Raw genomic sequence first — 20,197 nt, forward strand, 5'->3', positions numbered from 1 at the left:
GGTTCGATCATCCTTTAAATCCAAGAAGATGGTGAGTTCCACGAAACCTTTAGAATTAATTCATATGGATTTGTGTGGTCCAATGAAAATTCAAAGTAGAAGTGGAAAGAAATATGTCTTAGTCATGGTTGATGATAAATCTAGATTCACATGGGTTATTTTTCTATCTAGTAAAGATGAGACTATTGACGAGTTTGTTACATTTTCCAGGAGAATTCAAAAGTCCACAGGTCATCAACTGATACATCTTAGATCCTATCATGGCACTGAATTTGAAAATTTTAAATTTGATGTTTTATGCAGGGAGGCTTGAGTCATAATTTCTCGGCTCCTATAACTCCACAGCAAAATGGAGTTGTTGAAAGGAAAAACAGAACCTTAGAAGACATGGCTCGAACCATGTTAATAGCCAGTGATCTTCCAAGGAACTTCTGGGCAGAAGCCGTGAATACAACCTTTTATATTATTAATCGTGTCATGCTAAGGCCTTTATTAAATAAGACACCCTATGAGTTATTAAAAGGAAGGAAACCAAATATATCTCACCTGAGAGCGTTTGGTTGTACCTGTTTTGATCATAATAATGGAAAAAGGAACATAGGGAATTTTGATGAAAGGAGTGAAGAAGCTATATTTCTTGGCTATGCTATTAACAGTAAAGCTTATAGAGTTTACAATAAACGTACTATGTGTGTTGAGGAAAGTGTACATATAATTTTTGATGAAACTAACCCTTTTCCATGTACATAGGAACATGAAGACTATGACTTTGAGATTGGTCTAGTTTGCTCTCAAGATCAAGAAGAAGATGCAGTACTACCAAATAAGCAGCCAACTTGAGTAATTAAAAATCAGGAGGAGGAACTCGATGTACATACTGAAGTTCCTACACCTGAAAATCCTCAAAATGAAGAAACTACAGAGAACCAGAATCAAGAAGAAAATGAAGCAGAAGAATCAGAAGCCTCAGAAAATAACATTAATCGAGTTCTCGCTCAAACCTTCTAGCCCAAACCTTGGAAGCACCAAAAGTCACATCCACTGGACAAAATCATAAGTGACTTGAGCAAAGGAACTCAGACGAGATCGCAAATGAGGAACTTCTGTGCCTTCAACGCTTTTCTATCAACTCTGGAGCCTCGCAATCACAAAGAAGCCTTAGAAGACTCTGACTGGATCATTGACATGCAAGAGGAACTCAAAGAATTTGAAAGAAATCAGGTATAGCATCTTGAACCTAAACCATTAGATAAAAAGGTTATAGGTTTAAAATGGGTCTTTAGAAACAAACTTGATGAATATGGAACTATTGTTAGAAACAAGGCTAGATTGGTTGTAAAGGGCTATAGCCAACAAGAAGGAATAGATTTTGAAGAGACTTTTTCTCTTGTTGCTAGACTTGAAGCTATTAGAATTCTAATCTCGTTTGCTCCTTTCATGGGTTTTAAACTGTATCAGATGGACGTAAAGTGCGCTTTTCTAAATGGTTTATTAAAAGAAACGGTTTACGTCGATCAAACCCCTGGATTCGAAAATCCAAACTTTCCTGACCATGTTTTTAAACTTGACATAACAAGACTCTCTACGGGCTAAAACAGGCTCCAAGAGTATGGTATGAAAGACTATCCAAGTTCCTTCTTGAAAATGATTTTAAACGAGGAAAAATTGATAAAACTTTGTTTTTAAAATCCAAAGGAACTCATCTTTTAGTTGTACAGATTTATGTTGATGATATAATATTTGGTGCAACTAACGAATCTTTGTGCAAGTATTTTGCTGAGTTGATGTGTAGCGAGTTCCAAATGAGTATGATGGGGGAACTCAATTTCTTTCTCGGTTTGCAAATCAAACAAACTGAAATAGGCATATATATCCATCAGCAAAAATACGTCAAGGAACTTCTGAAGAAGTACAACCTTGATACAGCAAAGATTAACCACACTCCCATGGGAACAAACTCTAGACTAGATGAAGATCCCTTGGGAACTTGTGTGGATCAAACTAAATACAGAGGTATGATTGGTTCCTTATTATATTTAACTACGAGTAGGCCTGATATTTCTTTTAGTGTTGGTCTTTGTGGTAGGTTCCAATTTAATCCTAAAGTCGCATCTCACTGCCGTCAAAAGAATACCGAGATATCTTAAAGGGACGGATGACTTGAGTTTATTCTACCCAAGAAGTGATACATTTGACCTTTATGGATTTGCTGATGCTGACTATGCTCGGGATTTGGTAAATCGCAAGAGCACTTCACGTATGGTTCAATTCTTAGGCTCTTGTTTAGTTTCTTGGAGTTCCAAGAAACAAAATACTGTTGCTCTATCCACAGCCGAAGCAGAGTATGTAGCTGCTGCTGCATGTTGCTCACAATTGTTGTGGATAAAACAACATCTGCGTGACTTAGGCATAGTTTTAGAATGTGTTCCTATATACTGTGATAATACTAGTGCAATTTTCATATCAAAAGATCCAGTACATCACTCTCGTGTTAAACACATTCATGTAAGGCATCATTTCCTAAAGGATAATGTAGAAAAGGGCTCAATAAGATTAGATTTTGTTCAAACTGAATATCAAATTGCTGACATTCTTACTAAGCCCTTGAGTAGAGAAAAATTCGAGAAGATGCGATTGGAACTCGGAATGATAAAGCTAAACTGAGCAGTTCTTCATGGAACCCCAAGGTATGTCTTAGTAAAACGACTGAGCATTTCTATATATAACCTTGGTGTGAAAATCATAATCTTGAATCTTGCAATGAAAGAGTGTGCAATTCTATTTTGTGTGTGATCATATGATTATGTCGATGAAGAAGACAAATTGAGCCATGTTGTTTCCAAGTTCCTTTTTCTAAAGTAACAAACCTCTGTACATGTTAACCAGTAAATTACCTCACGTAATTTCCTGGCAAACTATTTAATTTTTTTTATCCTATTATTCTTTATCTTTTTCTTATTTTTTTATCATCATTAATTTTCTTTTTATTTCCGTAATTTTCTTATTCTTTTTATTATCATTAATCCTATACTCAAAAATACAAAAAGATTTTTTTTCTTCCTCCATTAGAATTTTTTTATTTTCTTTTTAATTTTTAATTTTATCATTGTTCAATAAAATTACAAATTAAAAACCTAAAACCCCTCCACTCAACCCTCAACCGTCATATCCTTTCACCCCACTCACACACTTACCCAAATTCATTCCACCTAAAAACCGTCACTTCACCATCGATCCATCTTCACCTTTTCAATTACCACCCAAACCACCATAAAAACTCCCACCATACCACCACTCCACCTACATTGTCCCTGATGTGCCTGCAAACTTTCCTACTGCTCATGTTTCTTTTGAACAGGAACCTACCTTTGTTTCAAATACACCATACCATATGGCCCCTTACTTTATTTCGTATTTCAGTGTTTTGGAATTAATCTTGCAACATCCCACCATATATCTCTGAAACTGAAAATACTTTAAGTGAAAGGGCACTGTTTGAATTGAATCTTAAAGTAGAAAATGGTGTAACTATTTTTGTTGGAAAACCGAGGGAACAAACTGAGGGGGAATCAAATATTGTTGAAGAAGATGAGGCCAAAAGTGTGGCTGATCTTTTTGAGGGAGAAGATGAGTTAGAAGAGGAAGTTGATGGTATATATATATATATGTATATATATATATGTGTATATATATATGTATATATATATATATAAAACGAAATACAGAGGAGGAATTGAGAGAAAAAGTTTAAGGGAGACTGAGGAACACAAGGAGACAAAGAATATGATGGAGACGAAGGGGTGAATTTCATATAAACTAAATTCATCAATCTGACTCAGAGGACAAAAATCCCAATGAAATTCTAACCACCATGTTCCTTTTTCGAAAGAAACATCCCCAAGTTCCTTATCCTGACCTACCTTACTGCATTTCGTGAAAATCTACCCTTGCCTAAACCTGAACAACCTCCACAACACCCTCAGTCTAACCCTACATCACTTAGCCTCTTTTGCAATTTATATTGAACAGTGATGTTTTGTTTTAGTTTTTATTTTCTATTTTATCTTGCACAATTTTTTTTTCTTTCGGTTTGTACTTAATGGAACTGGCTCTGTTTTTCTATGAATTAGATGTCTTCATTTTGGTTGCATATGATCTGTGTGCGCATGCTTGATTGTTCATGAATTCGGATTTACTACTCCCTCCGTAATTTAGTACTATATATAGCATGCTTTTTCTTTTATTTTGATAATGCCAAAAGGGGGAAAACGGAGAGCAAACTCAGAAAGCCAGACTCAAATCGATTCCATTCAAGTCTTCATCGTTTAAGAAAAGGTATAAATTTCACAATTTATTATTTTCATGAATGATGCAGACTTCTTTAAACTTAGTTTGTTTTATTTCTTTAATAATTTAACTGTTTTACTTAGTTATTGGTTACTCTGATTGCCTGGATGTTTTTTTTTAGTTTAACCGAGTTTGTTTTTGTTTGTCATCATCAAAAAGGGGGAATATTGTTGAATTGACTACCTTAATATTTTGATGATTGACATACATATAACAAACTCTGACTAATGATGTGTGTAAGTGTTAGTTGAACAGAAGATTCAGGTACAAAGCTAAATGTTCCGGAGTAGGAACAAAAGAGTTTGGAAGTCTTGACGTAACAAGCAAGCTTTTAAGATATCCTCACAAGCTCCAATACTCAGAATATTCTTGTACGTACTTGAGAAGCAAAGTGTTGGAAGGAACTAATAAGAAACTTGAAGTTCCTGAAGGAACCTGGAGTTCCTAAAGGAACTTAACGTATGACTCAGAAAAGATTTTTACGAAAGATTTTAAAATAATTTTTGAAATCCTTAATTTAAGGAAACGATAAAAATCAGTGTGAAAAGATTTTGTTTTAGAAATAAATTAAAGTTAAATAATTCTTTAATTTAAAGATAAGTTTATTTTAAATTAAATAATTATTTGAATTATCTTTTTGTTATTATTCTTTTTTAAATAATTATCTTTTAATAAATATTCTTTTAATAAATAAGTTTATCGGTTGCCTAAAATTGTGGATTCACGTTGAACTTGGGAGACAAGTCAGTGAAGCATGTTTCTCCACTCCCTCAACGTACATCCTAACTCTCCAGTTAAGGTGAACGTGGGATTGAGGGGGAAGGGGGAACATGGTTGAGGCTTAACTAATCTCCCTATAAAAGCATTCAACGTTGCTGTTTTAAAGTGTGGAAAAACAACTTCAGTTTTCTGAGCGTAAAAAGTTTCTAAGTGTTTTAAAGCTGAGTTCCTTCCATCATTGAGTTCTTTGAGTGCATTAGAAAAATCCTGTAATTACTTTGTGATTGGGATTGGGGTTTGTGAGAGTTGTAAGTGTGAGGCTTGAGAGAGTTCTTCACATTGTACAAGTGATTCGGAGCAGAATCACAAAGAGTGAGAAACTGCGATTGAGGGATCGTAGTTGGGAAACTTGAGTTCCTCACGGAACTTGAGTCTAGGCAGAATATTAGCGATTGTAATTCATCTTTACATAGTGAAATTATTCATTGCCTATCTCGAGTGTCTTCTCTCTTAGTAGATAGTTTAATTCCCCAAAATTTTCTATAGTCTACAATTCACCCCCCCTCTTGTAGTAGACATTGTTCTCTCATCTATCAATTTAGACCATTATTAAATCAAATTTATACAATTCACAAGTATCAAAGTTGTGAGTAGAATATTTAGGGGGCTTTTGGTATGAAAATTGGAAATGGAGTGGAAAAGAATTAAATAAGGAGAAGGAAATGAATCATTTAACAGTTACCTTTTCATTTGTTTGGTTTAAACATGGAAAGGAATCACTTAAACCTAACTCTCTTTATTTTTGTTTGAGGAGGGTAAAGATATTTGTTACCTTAGCTTTTAGAGAGTTAACTAATGGGTGGAAATCATTACCCTTAGGTAATGATAATTGTTACATAAGCATTCTAACTAAACACTTGATAACGGTAATGGTTTAATTGAATCCGTTCTAAACATACCCTTACCAAACATGGTCTTACAGTAATTTTGGCAATGAAATAGAAATGTCAGCTGAGAATAGGGCGGATTTTGACGAGCACAAACATAAGCATAATCAATTATTTTGGCTTAGAATAATTAATGGAGGAAAATAAAGAAATCATGAGCACAAAAAAAAAAAAAAAAAAAAAAAAGATAAAACAATGTTTGACCGATTAGTCTAAGATAAAACTTTTGAAGTCAATAATGGTTTGGACTTTCCAAAATTACACATTATTTCCTCTTTCGTCTTATTTAGCTCCACAATACCAATTAGATAGATTTCTTGCCTCAATATTTTACACGAGTAAAAATATAAAGATATCCTAATTAACTTCTACTTAATCATTAACACAAACTAATAAGATAAAATTATTATAAATCTCATAAACTAAAGTGGTTTTCTGTTAGGATTGGGAAACACCCTAATATGATTTATGTTATACTGTAAATTATCTAATACGAAGTAGGCGTTATTACTTAACAGACATAACAATTCAAGAAACACAATTTACACAAGTATTTATCAATCTAGCCTTGTATACTTTAGTCATCACTAGCCTTTTCTTCAACGTAAACACCTTTGAGGTACGTACGTGTATGTCCCCTCTATTGTTGATTTTTTTTTTTTCCCTTGACATTGTCCATATCTTTTTTACGTAAAATATGAAGATCATAATTTTTGTGAAAATAGTTAAGAACATTCTCAATCATATACTTTGTATAATACTAAGACGAAAGTTTTTGATCACCATCGACCAATAAATAAGAGGTTTTTTTTTTTTTTTTTTTTTTTTTTTTTTTTTTTTTTTTTGAGTATAAAATAAGACGGACAAATTTTGTTTTGTACTAAAAATAAATTATAATCACCAAAAAGACATTGTAAATTTGTGGTGAATGTCTTGATTAGCATTGTCAAGTTGGACAAGTGTATGAACCCATCTCTATAAAACCTTATCAACGTATGGATTATTAAGTTATTAGCAACCCTATTTCAATATATATATAAATAACGCAACCTCTTATGGGAGAAAAGAAAAAAGATAATTTCAGTTGAATTAGCAATACCTAAAAATTTGCACAGTTAAATCTAACTAAAAAAATCACACCATAACTAAATCCAGGTGAAATAGTAGCTTAATATCTTTAGCAATTAAATTAAAAATGCTCTAAAATCTTAAGATAAAATTTCAAGCGTCCTAAGTTGTGTAGCTACTTCTGTTTTTTTTTTTACTTGATCGGTTTCTTTTATCACACTTACCAATGTAAAACTTTAAAATTATTAAGACGAATTCAAAAAGATTTCATATGAACATGTTTTTCCTTACATATTATTCACAAAAGACAGTCAAATGAGGGGTGATGAATAGTGTAAAAGTCAAAGCGGGTCAAGTAAAAAAGAACGGAGGAAGTATATGATTATTTGGCTGCATACTTTGTGCATTTTTTAATTTTTTCTTTTTTTTTTCTCTGTAGTTGAACAATTGTAAGATAACTAAAATCATATTATAGCAAAATTTGTAAGGTAAAGCTCTTACATGTTTATATTTCATGCTTGAATAGAAGCTCTTCAAAGAGAGAATTTTTTTTTTTTTTTACAATTAGACTAAAATTTTTAGTCTTTTGTCAAAAAGATTTTTTTTATTTTTTTTATTTTTAAATTACGAAATTTATCCCTAGAGGCTTAGATTTTAAAAGCAAAATCTCACAATTTTGATTTACTCTTCTTTGGTAAATAAATTTAAATCTTTTTTATTCATTTTTTTGTTCTTTACTACTATTTATACGTATTTGGTGAGGGTTGATAAATTATGTACAAAATTTAAGCTTTAAACAACATATTAAAAAAAAAGTTATTACTGGTGTTTATTTGGCAGTAACTTTTTTTTTTTTTTTTTTTTTTTTTTTTTTTTTTTGTGTGTATCAGAATTTGCATGTTCTTAATATTTTGTAATGGAGCTTCCAAAGAATACGACCATCTTTTTCATATTTCTTTTAATGGTGCTTGGAAATACCAATGCAAGAAAACTTCGGTACGTTACTTTGTTTATTTTCATGATAATAATAATAATTGTTAAGCTTAATTGTCACTGCAAAATTGTTTTTAATATAATCAATTTGTCTAAATATCTGTTTCTTAATGTTTCAAAAAAAAAAAAAAAATCAGTTTCTTAATTGTCACTGCAAAATTGTTTATATATATATAATAAATTTGTCTAAAAATCTGTTTCTTTTTTCATTCATTAAAGAAAAAAAAAAAATCAATGTTAAACATTTTATGAAAACAATCAATATTTTTTTTTTTTTTTTATCTATTAAAAGAGTGATTTTGTCCTTTATACTCATCTCTTTAGTGCATCTAGTTGTATTTGGACCTCGTGGCAAACCTGAATATCTATAATGAAAAAAAATTCTTCACATAATTTTACTTATATTATTCTACCTCTTTAATTAGCAATTAATTAACTTTACCTATGTTATCCTTCTTTTTTTATTATTGAATGCAGTGATATGCCGAAGAAAATCAATGACAATGAAGGAACAAAAGACATTGCCCAACCCGTTACCTTAAGCGTTAATCAACAATATGTACGTCATAATATCTATATCTTCTTTTTTTTTGGTCTTTAATCAACTAATCAACCATATGTACGTTATATATCCAAATCATTAGACTTTAAATATTTTTCACTCCAAAAAAAAGTAAAAATAAAGATAAAAACAAGACAAAGAACTGTTGTAATACTTAATTTCAAATATAAATTTTGCGTCCATCATGTAATTAATGTTTGATGAGTTAAATTCATATTTTGACTTTTGATGATTTTTACATGTCATAAAAATATAATGTATCTGTTATTAAAAAATAAATATTAAATAATTTATTACATTAATTTGAAGCCTAATTTAATATTATTATTGATTTAGGTTGTTATGGATAACGGAATTGTCCAAGTAACTATAGCAATTCCGGGAGGCCACGTGGCTGAAATTCAGTATGGTGGAATGAAAAATGTGCTGGATTCCAGTCGCAAAGTAAACAGTAGAGGGTGAGTTTTTCGCAAATAATTTTCAATAATATAGAAATTTCATCATTTTAATTATTTTTAATTATATTGGAATTTGATATACTATTCAGGTACTGGAATATTTTTTGGACAACAGAAGATACCAAAGGAGAGGATTGGTATGCTTAATTATGCTAATAATTGATGTTTTATTATTTTCACAATAATAATTTTTTTTTCATTTATGTAAATATCACAATTTGAAATAATATATTTTTGAAGTGAAATTTTAGGATTATTGAATTGAGAACGCATGCAGCGGAATTAAATTAATGATGTAAGAGATTGAGTAGTAACAATAAAGAGAAATAAAGTCAAGATAAATAGTAGAAAGGAAATGAACACAAGATATCGACGAGCACTCGAAAAATAATCCATTATATAAATATAAGAGAATATAAAGAGAATATAAGAACAAGCACTTGAAAAATAATCCATTATATAAATATAAGAGAATATAAAGAGAATACAAGAACACTCGATTGATACAAGCAAACTTTCACTATAACTCGTAAAGGAGTATTACAAAATAAGAATTGTGGAATTTACAAGGATGGTAGATAGGGAGGAAGTTTTGTGTATAGGTATGACTTCTTGCGTGTATGCCTCGGTTGAATGCCCATGACCTATATTTATACTTGAAGATGGAGCTTGGAAGAAATGGCCGGAAGCTTTCTTCATCATACATGTAGTCATAATATTCTAGAATGCTCACAAGCCATATTTCTAGTTGCTTTCAATGTCAAGAATTCTTTAGATACTTTAAGTAGATAATTTTAGAGAAAAAATGAGCTAGTACTAACCTTGTTTGATTTTTTGGAAACTTTTAGAATATATACAAATACTCCAGCAAATAATTTATAGGACACAAAATTTCATATACTCGTATTTAGAGGTGGTTTTTGAGAATTTAGGAGCATAGGCAAAAAAAAAAAAAAAAAAAAAAAAAAAAATTTACGTAGGAGCTCTTTCATACAAGCATTGATATGTTATTCCCTCCATTCCATGATTTTTTTTCTAACATTTTGTACTTTTTCGCTTTTTTATTTTTATTAGCCATTCGGCACTTATGGTAAATTTTTCACTTGTTAAAACACAACTTTGAATATTAATTTCTATATATTCATCATTAATAAACAATTATAGAAAAAATATTTGGAGTAACCAACCCAACATATTATACATATTATTCAAATTTCATTCATATATGAGTGAAAAATGTAATTAAAACGAAAAGTTGATAATTAAATAGTGTAAAAAGTCAAAATAATGCATATATTATGCAACGAAGTAGGAGTAGTGTATATGATGTGCTTTGCTATAACAAAAGAATTACAAATCAAATTCTCATAATTATTTGATGATGCAGGTTACATATGGAAAATTTCAAAGTGATAACAGAAGATGACGATAAAGTAGAACTTTCGTTTTCAACACAATGGAGTGGAGATCAAAATTCGATTCCAATCAATATAGACAAGAGGTATACGGAGTAATGCTTTTAATAAAAAAAATTGGTTTGTTTTGGTTCATAATTTTGAAGCAGTCATTAATTTTATTGACTAATGTACTATAAACTTATCAAATGTACCAACTGATAATTAAAAATCGACAAAGGATTAGCTATACTAATTCTGTGTAATGCTCGGATGTTGTAGATTTGTAATGCTTCGAGGTTCCTCCGGCTTATACAATTATGTCGTCTTAGATCATGATCAAAGTTTTCCCGCTACAACACTTTCTCAAATAAGAGTAGCCTACAAACTTCCAAACAAGTAAGAAGATTTAATTTAATTTTTTTCTATCACTAATTTGAACAAGTATTTTGTTGCATTCTTCCTAATCATAATTATACACGTTTGATCTTAGGTTCAATTACATGGCTATTTCGGACGACATACAAAAATTCATGCCAATGGAACAAGATTACAAGAATGGTCAACCTCTTGCTTACAGAGAAGCCATTATATGGACAAATAGTTCTGATCCAACAATGAAAACCGCGGTACATATGTATATTTGTTGTTGGTACATATACAAATTCTAATATGGTTTCGAGAATTATGGTTAATTAATATCTTATCTAATTAATCAGGTCGAGGACAAATATCAGTACTCACAAGACATGAAAGATCAACAAGTACATGGATGGATATCCTCTGGAGAATTTCCGGTTGGATTTTGGCTCATCAAAGCGAGTACTGAGTTTTATTCAGCTGGTCCTTTCAAGCAAGAGCTCACTTCTCATATGGGTCCAGTTAGCCTTATTGTATGTACACAAACCTTTTGTAAATTATACCGAAAAATACAAAGTTTATGATATCATTAACTTGTTGGGTTATTAACTATATTGTTGATAATTTTCAGGACTTTTTCAGTGGACATTATGCTGGCCAAAATTTCCTACTATCAGTTCAGGATAGAGAACGTTGGCAAAAGGTTATCGGTCCTTATTTTGTTTACTTGAACAAAGCTTCTACTTCGAATGATCCTTATGCACAACTTTGGAGCGATGCAAAACAACAGGTAGTATAAAAAGTTCCTAAAACTTTATAATTCACGTTTATGTGTTATTTATGGAAAAATATCCTAACAAATTTTACGCATCAGTTGCAAAAAGAAATTGAGAAATGGCCCTATGACTTTCCATCATCCGAGATTTATGCAAAAGTTCATCAACGAGGATCTGTTGGAGGTCAATTGCTCATTCGTGATAGGTATTTAATGATTTTGTTGTCACTTTCTCTTAGAATCATACTTCGTATAGGCTAACTTATCATAATTTGTGGTTGTAGATATTTGAGTAACGAATTGATACCTGCAAGTTCTGCTTGGGTGGGGTTAACCGCGCCTGGTGAACAGGGTTCATGGCAAACGGAAACAAAAGTGAGAAAAATTGAAACAACATAGTTCTTTACTGTGTAATGTGTATAGTACTCTTTTTACCTTTGATGAACATCTTTTGAATGATGATATAACAGGGCTATCAGTTTTGGACTAAGGCAGATAATGATGGAAATTTTATTATTAAAGGAGTTCATGAAGGGGAATATAGTCTCTTTGCATGGGTTCCTGGTTTCTTAGGAGAACATAAACATAATTCAAACATTTTTGTTCATCCAGGTTTGATTTCTTCCTACACTAAGTCTGTATTTGTATGATCAAAATTAAGCTCGAGTATAGTAAGTTCATAAGAAAACTACTACAGAATGTTTATGATTGATTTGTTATGTTAATGTATAGGCGACCAAATCAATATGAACGAGATTGTGTATGAGCCACCACGAAATGGACCTACGCTTTGGGAAATAGGGATACCTGATCGTACAGCAGCAGAGTTTTTTGTGCCTGATCCAAGTCCTGAATACATAAATCCTGCTCTCCTCAGCAATGAGAAGAATAAGTATATATAACATCTTCTACTAATATTACTTATACTATCATGCTAGATACTTTTAAAATAGTTGTACTAATTTTAAAGTCTGAATTTTATACAATAACAGGTACAGACAATATGGTTTATGGGACAGATACACCGATCTATATCCTGATAATGATCTGGTTTACACGGTTGGTGTTAGCAATTCTACAAAAGACTGGTTCTTTGCTCATGTACCAAGGTAATAATCTTCCACTTCTGTATGTTGATGTTTAACAATTTTACGGGTGTAACAATCTAAAATCATATATTATAATGCAGGCGAACAGAGAATAAGAATTTACAGCCAGCAACATGGCAGATTCAATTCCCACTTAACAATGTAAACCCTTATGGAAGTTATACATTAAGAATATCATTAGCATCAGCAAGTGCTGCTCAACTTCGAGTAAGTATGCTGTCAGTTTGACAGTCCTCAGACTTATACAAGTAAAACAAATTAAATAAATTATATTTTCTATGGAATTTCGTTTGATGTAGTGATCATATGATTTTGAAGGTTCGATTCAATGTTAATCCTACATCTAGACCACACTTTACAACAAGCAAGATAGGACTTGATAACGCGATTGCAAGGCATGGAATTCACGGCTTGTATTGGCAGTTCAGCTTTGATGTTTCAGGCACATTGCTTCAGAATGGAATGAACACTCTGTACCTCACCCAATCGATTGCTAGTAGTCCTTTCTGTGGTGTTATGTATGATTACTTACGTTTAGAGGGTCCTAGTTCTTAGTCTAAGTACGAGGTTTAATTTGTAAATAACATTGATTTGTTTTCACAGAACCATCATTTTTTGAACTCTTTTGTATAATGATAATTATAATTATTATACACAACTAATTAATATCATTTTTCACAGAGCAATATGAATTTCTACCATTGTCATGTACGGAATCTAGTAAACTATTTCTAGGAAACATACACGATTTTTCAGAAATTTGGACACAAAAAAAAAAAAAACCAAAAACCTGTAAACTTGAAAGCCAGAAATAGTGATAAAAGCCACTATGAATTGATATTATTAAAACTATCAATTTAGGGCTAAGGGATGTATTTATATTTGGTGATAAGTTTAGCTCGCCAATGTTATTATATTACATCTTCCTATTAAAAGTGCCACGACAAATTTGGGCACTTTTTAGGAAATGAAGCTGTGTTTAGAAATTACAATGTCCTACATCTAACTATGAAGAACCACTTAAAGTTCTTGCAACAATTTCCTAGGAGACGCCGAGGGTCCTTCTAATCGTATGTAGTCATACATAACTCCGCGGAACATTTCCTTGTTCCTGGACTGAGTCAGAAAAATTGTATTGTCTCCAGTCTTAAGAGAGTCACTCTTTATGCCTATGCTATATAACCGATAGATTCCGTGTATCCCATGCCTTGCAATCGCGTTATCCCTGCCTATAAGCAGTGTTGTAAAAACAGGACGGGACTTCACGTCTGGGTTGTTGACTCTAACCTGAAAAGCACAAAACAATATTTACACTATTTGTAGCAAAACAATGTACATATCAAAATTTTGTTGATTATATTATATGAACTATGTTTCTCACCTGTAATTCAGATTGAGTTGCACCTGCTAGCGCGATATGTAATGTATAGTTACCGCTAGGCACAACTTCCTTTAAGGGGAATACAATCTGCCATGTAGCTGGTTCATACATTTGTCCTACCCTCCTACAACACGAACTTTCACCTCAGTAAAGCCGACAAATAGAAAAGAATACACAACTATGAAGTTCAGAGGTTATAGCAAGCTGAATCATGAAATACCTGAGTACATGAGCAAAAAACCAGTGCTTTTTATAGTCACTGACACCAACAGTGTAAACAAGATCTTGTTTCGGGTAAAGATCGGTGTATCGATCCCACAGACCATATTGTCTGTACCTGTTAATATAACAGAACTGACTGTCAGTATAACAATCCATAGTTATACAAAGAAATGGAAAAATGAGTGGAAAAACTAACTTGTTCTCATTATCGTGTAAAAACAATGGGTTGGTGAGGTCTGGTCTAGGGTCAGGGACAAAGAATTCTGCTGCAGTACGGTCAGGGATTCCGATTTCCCACATTGTCTGTCCGCTTCGTGGAGGTGTAAAAACTTGATCAGCCAAACTAACTTGTTTCCCTGCAAAATAAGCAGCCATAGAGTAGCATAACATGAGAAATCAACCTTTTGATTTGTCAATTAGAGTGAGCATTTCAGGACATCAGGGTCAATACCTGGTGCAACAGTGACAGTTGATGTAGATTTATAGTCCCCTATGAATCCTGGAACCCATGCATATAAATTATAAGTGCCAGGATGAACATTTTTTATCACGAACTTTCCATCGCGATCAGTCTGAGTCCAGAACTGATAACCCTGCAGCAGTAACAAATAATTAGTTCTCTGTTTCACATTGTGTGGTTTACCTTACAGCAGTCATACACAATTGTTATTTCTTTCTTACTTTCATTTCATATTGCCACGAGCCTGCGTCACCAGGTAGAGCCAAACCAACCCACCCAATATTTGCTGGTATAGCTTTTGCTCTATGATACATAAAACGAAAAATTATCACCTTAAGAACATGTATATACTCTGCTGGATTTCAAGTTTAGGGGTTACAAGAAAAGATTTAGGGAATTGAAATACCCATCATTGACGAGCAATCTTCCTGCGACAGATCCACGTTGATTAGCCTTAGGAAAATCTAATGACATTGGGAATTCATAAGGCCAACTCTCAGTTTCTCTGAGCATCTGAAACAACCAAAAGTTGCAGGGCATATGACATGAAACTGATTAACTAATAAAGTTCGCTTGCATAAGAATATAAATAAAAACCATATGGTAATTTTTTGTATATATACCTGATCTTTTGCATGTTGCCATAGCATATTAGGATCTCCTTTGCCAGGTAGGGAATTTAAGTGCACATAGTACGGTCCAAATACCTTTTTCCATGGCTCTCCGTCCTTGAACTTCATTATCAGATCGGGACCAGCATAATGAGTACTATGAAACATCTGTCAAACATGATAATAACGGATCATATCTTGCTTGCACAATTAGCAGTAAAAAAATATAGGAAATTGTTGAAAGTTCTGGCTTGAATACGTACAGCAAGCATGGTCGGACCAACATGAGATGTAAGGTCTTGTTTAAGAGGACCTCCCATTCGGAATTCATCAGTTGGTGTTATCATCCACACTCCAATTCCATGATCAGTGCTAATCCACCCATGTACCTTGTTATCTTTGTCATCACAAGCATATTGGTACTTATCGTCAACTTGTCCTTTGATCTTAGGATTGGTTGGTCTTGTCAAGAGAACAGCTTCTTTGTAGGCTAAAGGTTGTCCGGTCTCACGGTCTTGTAGCATTGGCATTAACCTTTGTAGCTTATCTGAAACTGCCATGTAACGGAACCTAACAAAAAAGTTGATGTCACCTCAATAAGACATAACAGTTACATAAAAACTATTGTATACAAGGTACAGAAGATTATAATACTTGTCAGGTTGAAGCTTGTAAACAGTCCTGATCTGATCCACGTTCAAAGGCGGTGATCCCTTTTGACGCTCAAAAATAGCATAAGCATAGAACCCTGAGCTACCTTGAAGCATCACATACCTACATAATCAACAATCAAATAATTTTTAAGCCTCAACTATCATTAAATTGCATCTTAATCTTGTTCATACATCGTAAATTTGTTCACATACAATACCTAATATCTGCTTGTAGTGGAAGTGATTTAGTCTGCGGACATACAAATGAAATTTCTGCCTTATCCGGAGTTTGGCTTATGATTTTGAAACTGGCTCCTACGACACTGTAAATCAAAGTAACTTGTTAGATTATTGCATAAGTGCATTAATTTGATATATACGAAGTATAAATTTAATAACACACTCAATCAGTAGCACAGCTAGCAATCTTTTCAAATCAATTTTAACTAATTTTGAACAAGCTAAATATGTTTACTTGTAAAAATAATTGAAGAATATAATTAAAAATATATTTGTCAAATATTTAATAAATTATATTTGAAATATAACAGTACAAATTTATCTCATAGCTCATAATTTATTGTACATATGTTGCACTTATACATCAATTGATCCATATAAGTTTGTGTATGTTAAATTTTTAGATTGAACAAACATAAATTTAACTGATTTGAACATTTCTCTACTCATGCTTGAATAGTAGTCGAAATTACCTTATTTCATCCGAGTCATCATTGTCTGGGTTACTGGCTGATGCTATATCCCAGTACCTGTATAGATTAACCATATATGAATTAGAAAAATATTACATGTCACGCGCAATCCAAAATACTAGTTATGTCAGCTAATTTCTACGAAATAGTTGCATCGAAATATAAGCAGTTGTAAAATATTATGCAACATTATATTCCATATTAGGATATCTACACAACTTAAAGCTGAATTAATCATGTTAAACGAAGTAGTATGTACCCTCTATCAGATATCCTATTAGTGACATCAAGTATATTGTCTAGGCCACCAAATCGGATCCCAGTAACGTATCCCTCCGGAACAGCAAAGGTGACTTGAATCATGCCATTGTCCAACACAACCTACAATAAAATGTTGCAGTTAATCATAATCTCAGTTCACATGTAATTAATATCATTGACGTATAGTCCAATAATAATTTCTTGGACAAACGAGAAAATATTTAAGCAAGAATTGCAGTGGATTTGTATAAGCTAATTTGTTTTGTGTTTTTTTTAAAAAAAAAAAAAAATTAAATAAAAATAAAAAATCTGTTTGTTGAGCTTATTTTGAATCTATTGATATGCATACCTTACAATACAATTTTACTCAAAATACCTTACAAAAATACAAGTAATATTTTGTATGTTCAAAATTCTTGAGTTTATCAAGTTCATTACTTAGGCCAAGCCCATTGGATTCAAGGCCTCAAATCTTGGTCTAGTCCATCTTAAATGCTGTTTGGCTTGTGGGTCTATTATATACATTACCTACTTATTGTATTAACATCGAACACTTAATACTCTTTCAATTTTATTTTTTTATTTTATTCTATTTTTGAAGTGCATCACTTTTCTACATCAATAGTCTTACCTGATTGCCTGTTGCATTGACCCGTACACCAGTGGCTAGCCCCGGATTTGGGCTGGGTGCCTCTACTTTCGATTTTCCTTCTCCACTGCAATTTAGTTTATTTTTATTAAATAATTTATAAATACAGAGTAACATGTACGAATAAAATAACGGTTATGTTATGATGTTGCATGGGTTGAGAATAATTGAATTTTTAGGCTATAAAATTGCATGTATACATGTTTTTTATTGCCTCATTGATTTCTCTTCATTCAATTACATTTATGCATCATTAGAAGTTGATCATTGATCAAAATCTTCTTATTTAGCTAGCTAGGTGACTAAACTCTTCCTAAGTCCGGCCTTACTATAAAGGCTGGGTGTTTTCGGTCAATCTCAATAACTTGAAGATGAGAAGAGAGTAAGGGTAATTAAGGAAATCTTTCCTCAAAGTGTTCCGTAACTACACACATAAAATCTTGCAAACTTACTTTCTCAAAAGAAAAAAAAAAAAAAAAAAATCTAGCAAACTTAACAACTCGTCTAACTCTCTATTTGAAAAATATAACCTATACACAAATTAATATTATAAGCATTCTCAAATTATTTGGACGCATGAAGAATAAACATAATTAGTAAAGCACAAAATTGAAGAACTTACTGCATTCTCCCCCTACAATCTCCTGCAAATAATGATTGAACAAAAATTGTTGACCAAAGTAGAGTCTTCCATTTCGTGACCTTGTCAATCTTCATTTTTGTATTTTTGAGCCTGGATTTTTTCAATAAAATTTAATGTTGAATTATATATTAAGAAGCCAAGAACAACACTAATGCAATCACATTTGATTATTTGTTTTAATTAGCCCAAGATGGAAATAAAGTCCGAATTATATTCGATTTCATTCATATTTATGTGATCATAAACTGGATTTAAATCAGGTAGATAATCAAATCTTTGCTGAAAAAGAAATGTTTTATTCTCCAAATTCACGTCCAAATCTACCCTACAAACATAGGATTTCTCTGAAAAAGATACCATGCAAAATATGCATACATTTTCCTTAAACAGAAATAACCTCTATAAAGTGTCATACCAATAAATGTAATACCAAGTATTACCTCCGTTTCATATTATTTGCAACGATTTAACATAAAGTGTGAGTACAAAATGTTTAATCGTTGCAAATAATTTGAAACAGAGGAAGTAATAAATTTCCTACATGACTTTGATGTATGCATTCATACTTCCAACAGAAGCAACACAAGTTCTTTTATCTACTGTCGTGTGATTTTTAACATATGCACTTGTATTCTTTTGTTAAATAAGTATCAAACACATATGCTCATGTACTTCCTTCATCCCACATTATAGTTCATGTTTTCCTATTTTGGAGACTCAAAATGTTGTTTCTATTTTTATTTTTAGATAGTATGTAAAGACCATTATATTCTCGTTTATTGAACTTCCTAAATTACCCTTGAAGTTTCCACTCGCCTTGTACTTTTTTTTACTTTCTCTCTATAACTTTTGTCTATAATTTTTTTATTGGTTATTTGCACAATCATTTAAAATTAATGTATCGTATTGAAATCCCCAACCCAAGGGCATCATTTCAAGCTAGTTTAGGTTAGGTTGTTAATGCAAGGAAAACTAGCCCTCATTTTTGGGTTACAATACTGTAATAAAATATAAATTAAATATTAACGTCATAGAATAATACTTAGTGCATAAAAAATATATATATAAAAAATAGTCTTACTTATATTGAATCTGTTATTACATTCAATCCATTTTGCTACCACATCAAAAGAGAACCCAAAGCAAAAAAAATATACACCAGTGTAAGTGTGTAACTAGGGGCTATAAATCTATAATAATCAACCCTGTCAACAAAGATTTTAAAATATTAAAATAACCTTTTTGATATGATCTATTATAATTAACTCAGACATATTTTATTGTCAAAATCTCGAACGTTAATCATTTCACTATATGTGACATATGTATGTAGAAGAAATGTCAATTGACTTCACATATCACGAATTGTAATTTCTACCAGTCATACAATTACATGGAATTATCAACAAGGATGATGGACAGATGGAGCAATTCTGTAATTCTGTTTATACAAGATGAAATACTGTCATGGAAGTACATACATCCATAATTATGTTTTCGAACTAAAGTATTTTGCTTATTTGCTTTAGGACCATAATATACAGTATAAATTTAACATAAGAAATATATTGTTTCAATCTTTTCACATGAATAATTCAGAATGAGGCAGGCATTCTAAATCTTCATGTTTAAGCTCAAACATATACTAACTTCCAAGTAAAATTGGTATTAATCTTAAAATGAGAATCACATATATGTATGCATACAAATCAAAGCATCAAATAGTATATGTATTTTTTTATATACATAAAAACATTATAAAAAAAAAGGATAAATGATCTTACCTGAAATCTCAATGTATCAAATTGGTAGAGACGACTTCTCTAAAAAAATTTTGTTCATGTGAATTAAGAATTACCATGTTTTCATAG

At 31.8% G+C, this 20,197-nt stretch overlaps 2 protein-coding genes across 2 annotated transcripts; one reads left to right on the top strand and one right to left on the bottom strand.

Moving 5' to 3' along the window:
* Positions 1-1,092: 1,092 nt before the first annotated feature.
* On the top strand, positions 1,093-13,288 carry LOC110698224 (probable rhamnogalacturonate lyase B). The gene is made up of 18 exons (XM_021875623.1): positions 1,093-1,221; positions 1,881-2,013; positions 2,087-2,505; positions 2,613-2,687; positions 8,974-9,095; positions 9,185-9,232; positions 10,483-10,596; positions 10,772-10,888; positions 10,983-11,118; positions 11,209-11,382; positions 11,481-11,639; positions 11,724-11,830; positions 11,909-11,999; positions 12,095-12,236; positions 12,357-12,516; positions 12,617-12,733; positions 12,814-12,940; positions 13,052-13,288. The coding sequence occupies exons 1-18, from the start codon at positions 1,093-1,095 to the stop codon at positions 13,286-13,288; spliced, it is 2,607 nt and encodes an 868-aa protein (XP_021731315.1).
* A 121-nt stretch (positions 13,289-13,409) lies between these two features.
* Positions 13,410-18,421, bottom strand: LOC110698188 (rhamnogalacturonate lyase-like). Its single transcript, XM_021875590.1, has 15 exons — positions 18,306-18,421; positions 17,666-17,750; positions 17,033-17,154; positions 16,774-16,830; positions 16,279-16,383; positions 16,062-16,181; positions 15,671-15,977; positions 15,420-15,575; positions 15,203-15,309; positions 15,018-15,099; positions 14,788-14,929; positions 14,533-14,692; positions 14,335-14,451; positions 14,115-14,238; positions 13,410-14,020 (listed from the first exon to the last, which is right to left on the bottom strand). Exons 1-15 carry the CDS (start codon positions 18,398-18,400, stop codon positions 13,754-13,756), a joined length of 2,046 nt encoding a protein of 681 aa, XP_021731282.1. The 5' UTR covers positions 18,401-18,421; the 3' UTR covers positions 13,410-13,753.
* Positions 18,422-20,197: the final 1,776 nt, after the last annotated feature.

This window comes from Chenopodium quinoa, unplaced genomic scaffold, assembly GCF_001683475.1.
Source record: "Chenopodium quinoa cultivar QQ74 unplaced genomic scaffold, ASM168347v1, whole genome shotgun sequence".
In the NCBI taxonomy this organism is placed as follows: Eukaryota; Viridiplantae; Streptophyta; class Magnoliopsida; order Caryophyllales; family Amaranthaceae; genus Chenopodium; species Chenopodium quinoa.

What these genes read in the sequence shown, in the direction of transcription:
- LOC110698188 (XM_021875590.1), bottom strand. Translation starts at nt 18,400, where the DNA reads ATGAAGATTGACAAGGTCACGAAATGGAAGACTCTACTTTGGTCAACA. An exon ending in TACAAGCTTCAACCTGACAA is followed by an intron (nt 15,978 to 16,061) that starts GTATTATAATCT and finishes CTTTTTTGTTAG; the next exon opens with GTTCCGTTACATGGCAGTTT. An exon ending in AACTGTCACTGTTGCACCAG is followed by an intron (nt 14,693 to 14,787) that starts GTATTGACCCTG and finishes CTTATTTTGCAG; the next exon opens with GGAAACAAGTTAGTTTGGCT.
- LOC110698224 (XM_021875623.1), top strand. Translation starts at nt 1,093, where the DNA reads ATGAGGAACTTCTGTGCCTTCAACGCTTTTCTATCAACTCTGGAGCCT. An exon ending in CCAATCAATATAGACAAGAG is followed by an intron (nt 10,597 to 10,771) that starts GTATACGGAGTA and finishes CGGATGTTGTAG; the next exon opens with ATTTGTAATGCTTCGAGGTT. An exon ending in GCCTACAAACTTCCAAACAA is followed by an intron (nt 10,889 to 10,982) that starts GTAAGAAGATTT and finishes GTTTGATCTTAG; the next exon opens with GTTCAATTACATGGCTATTT.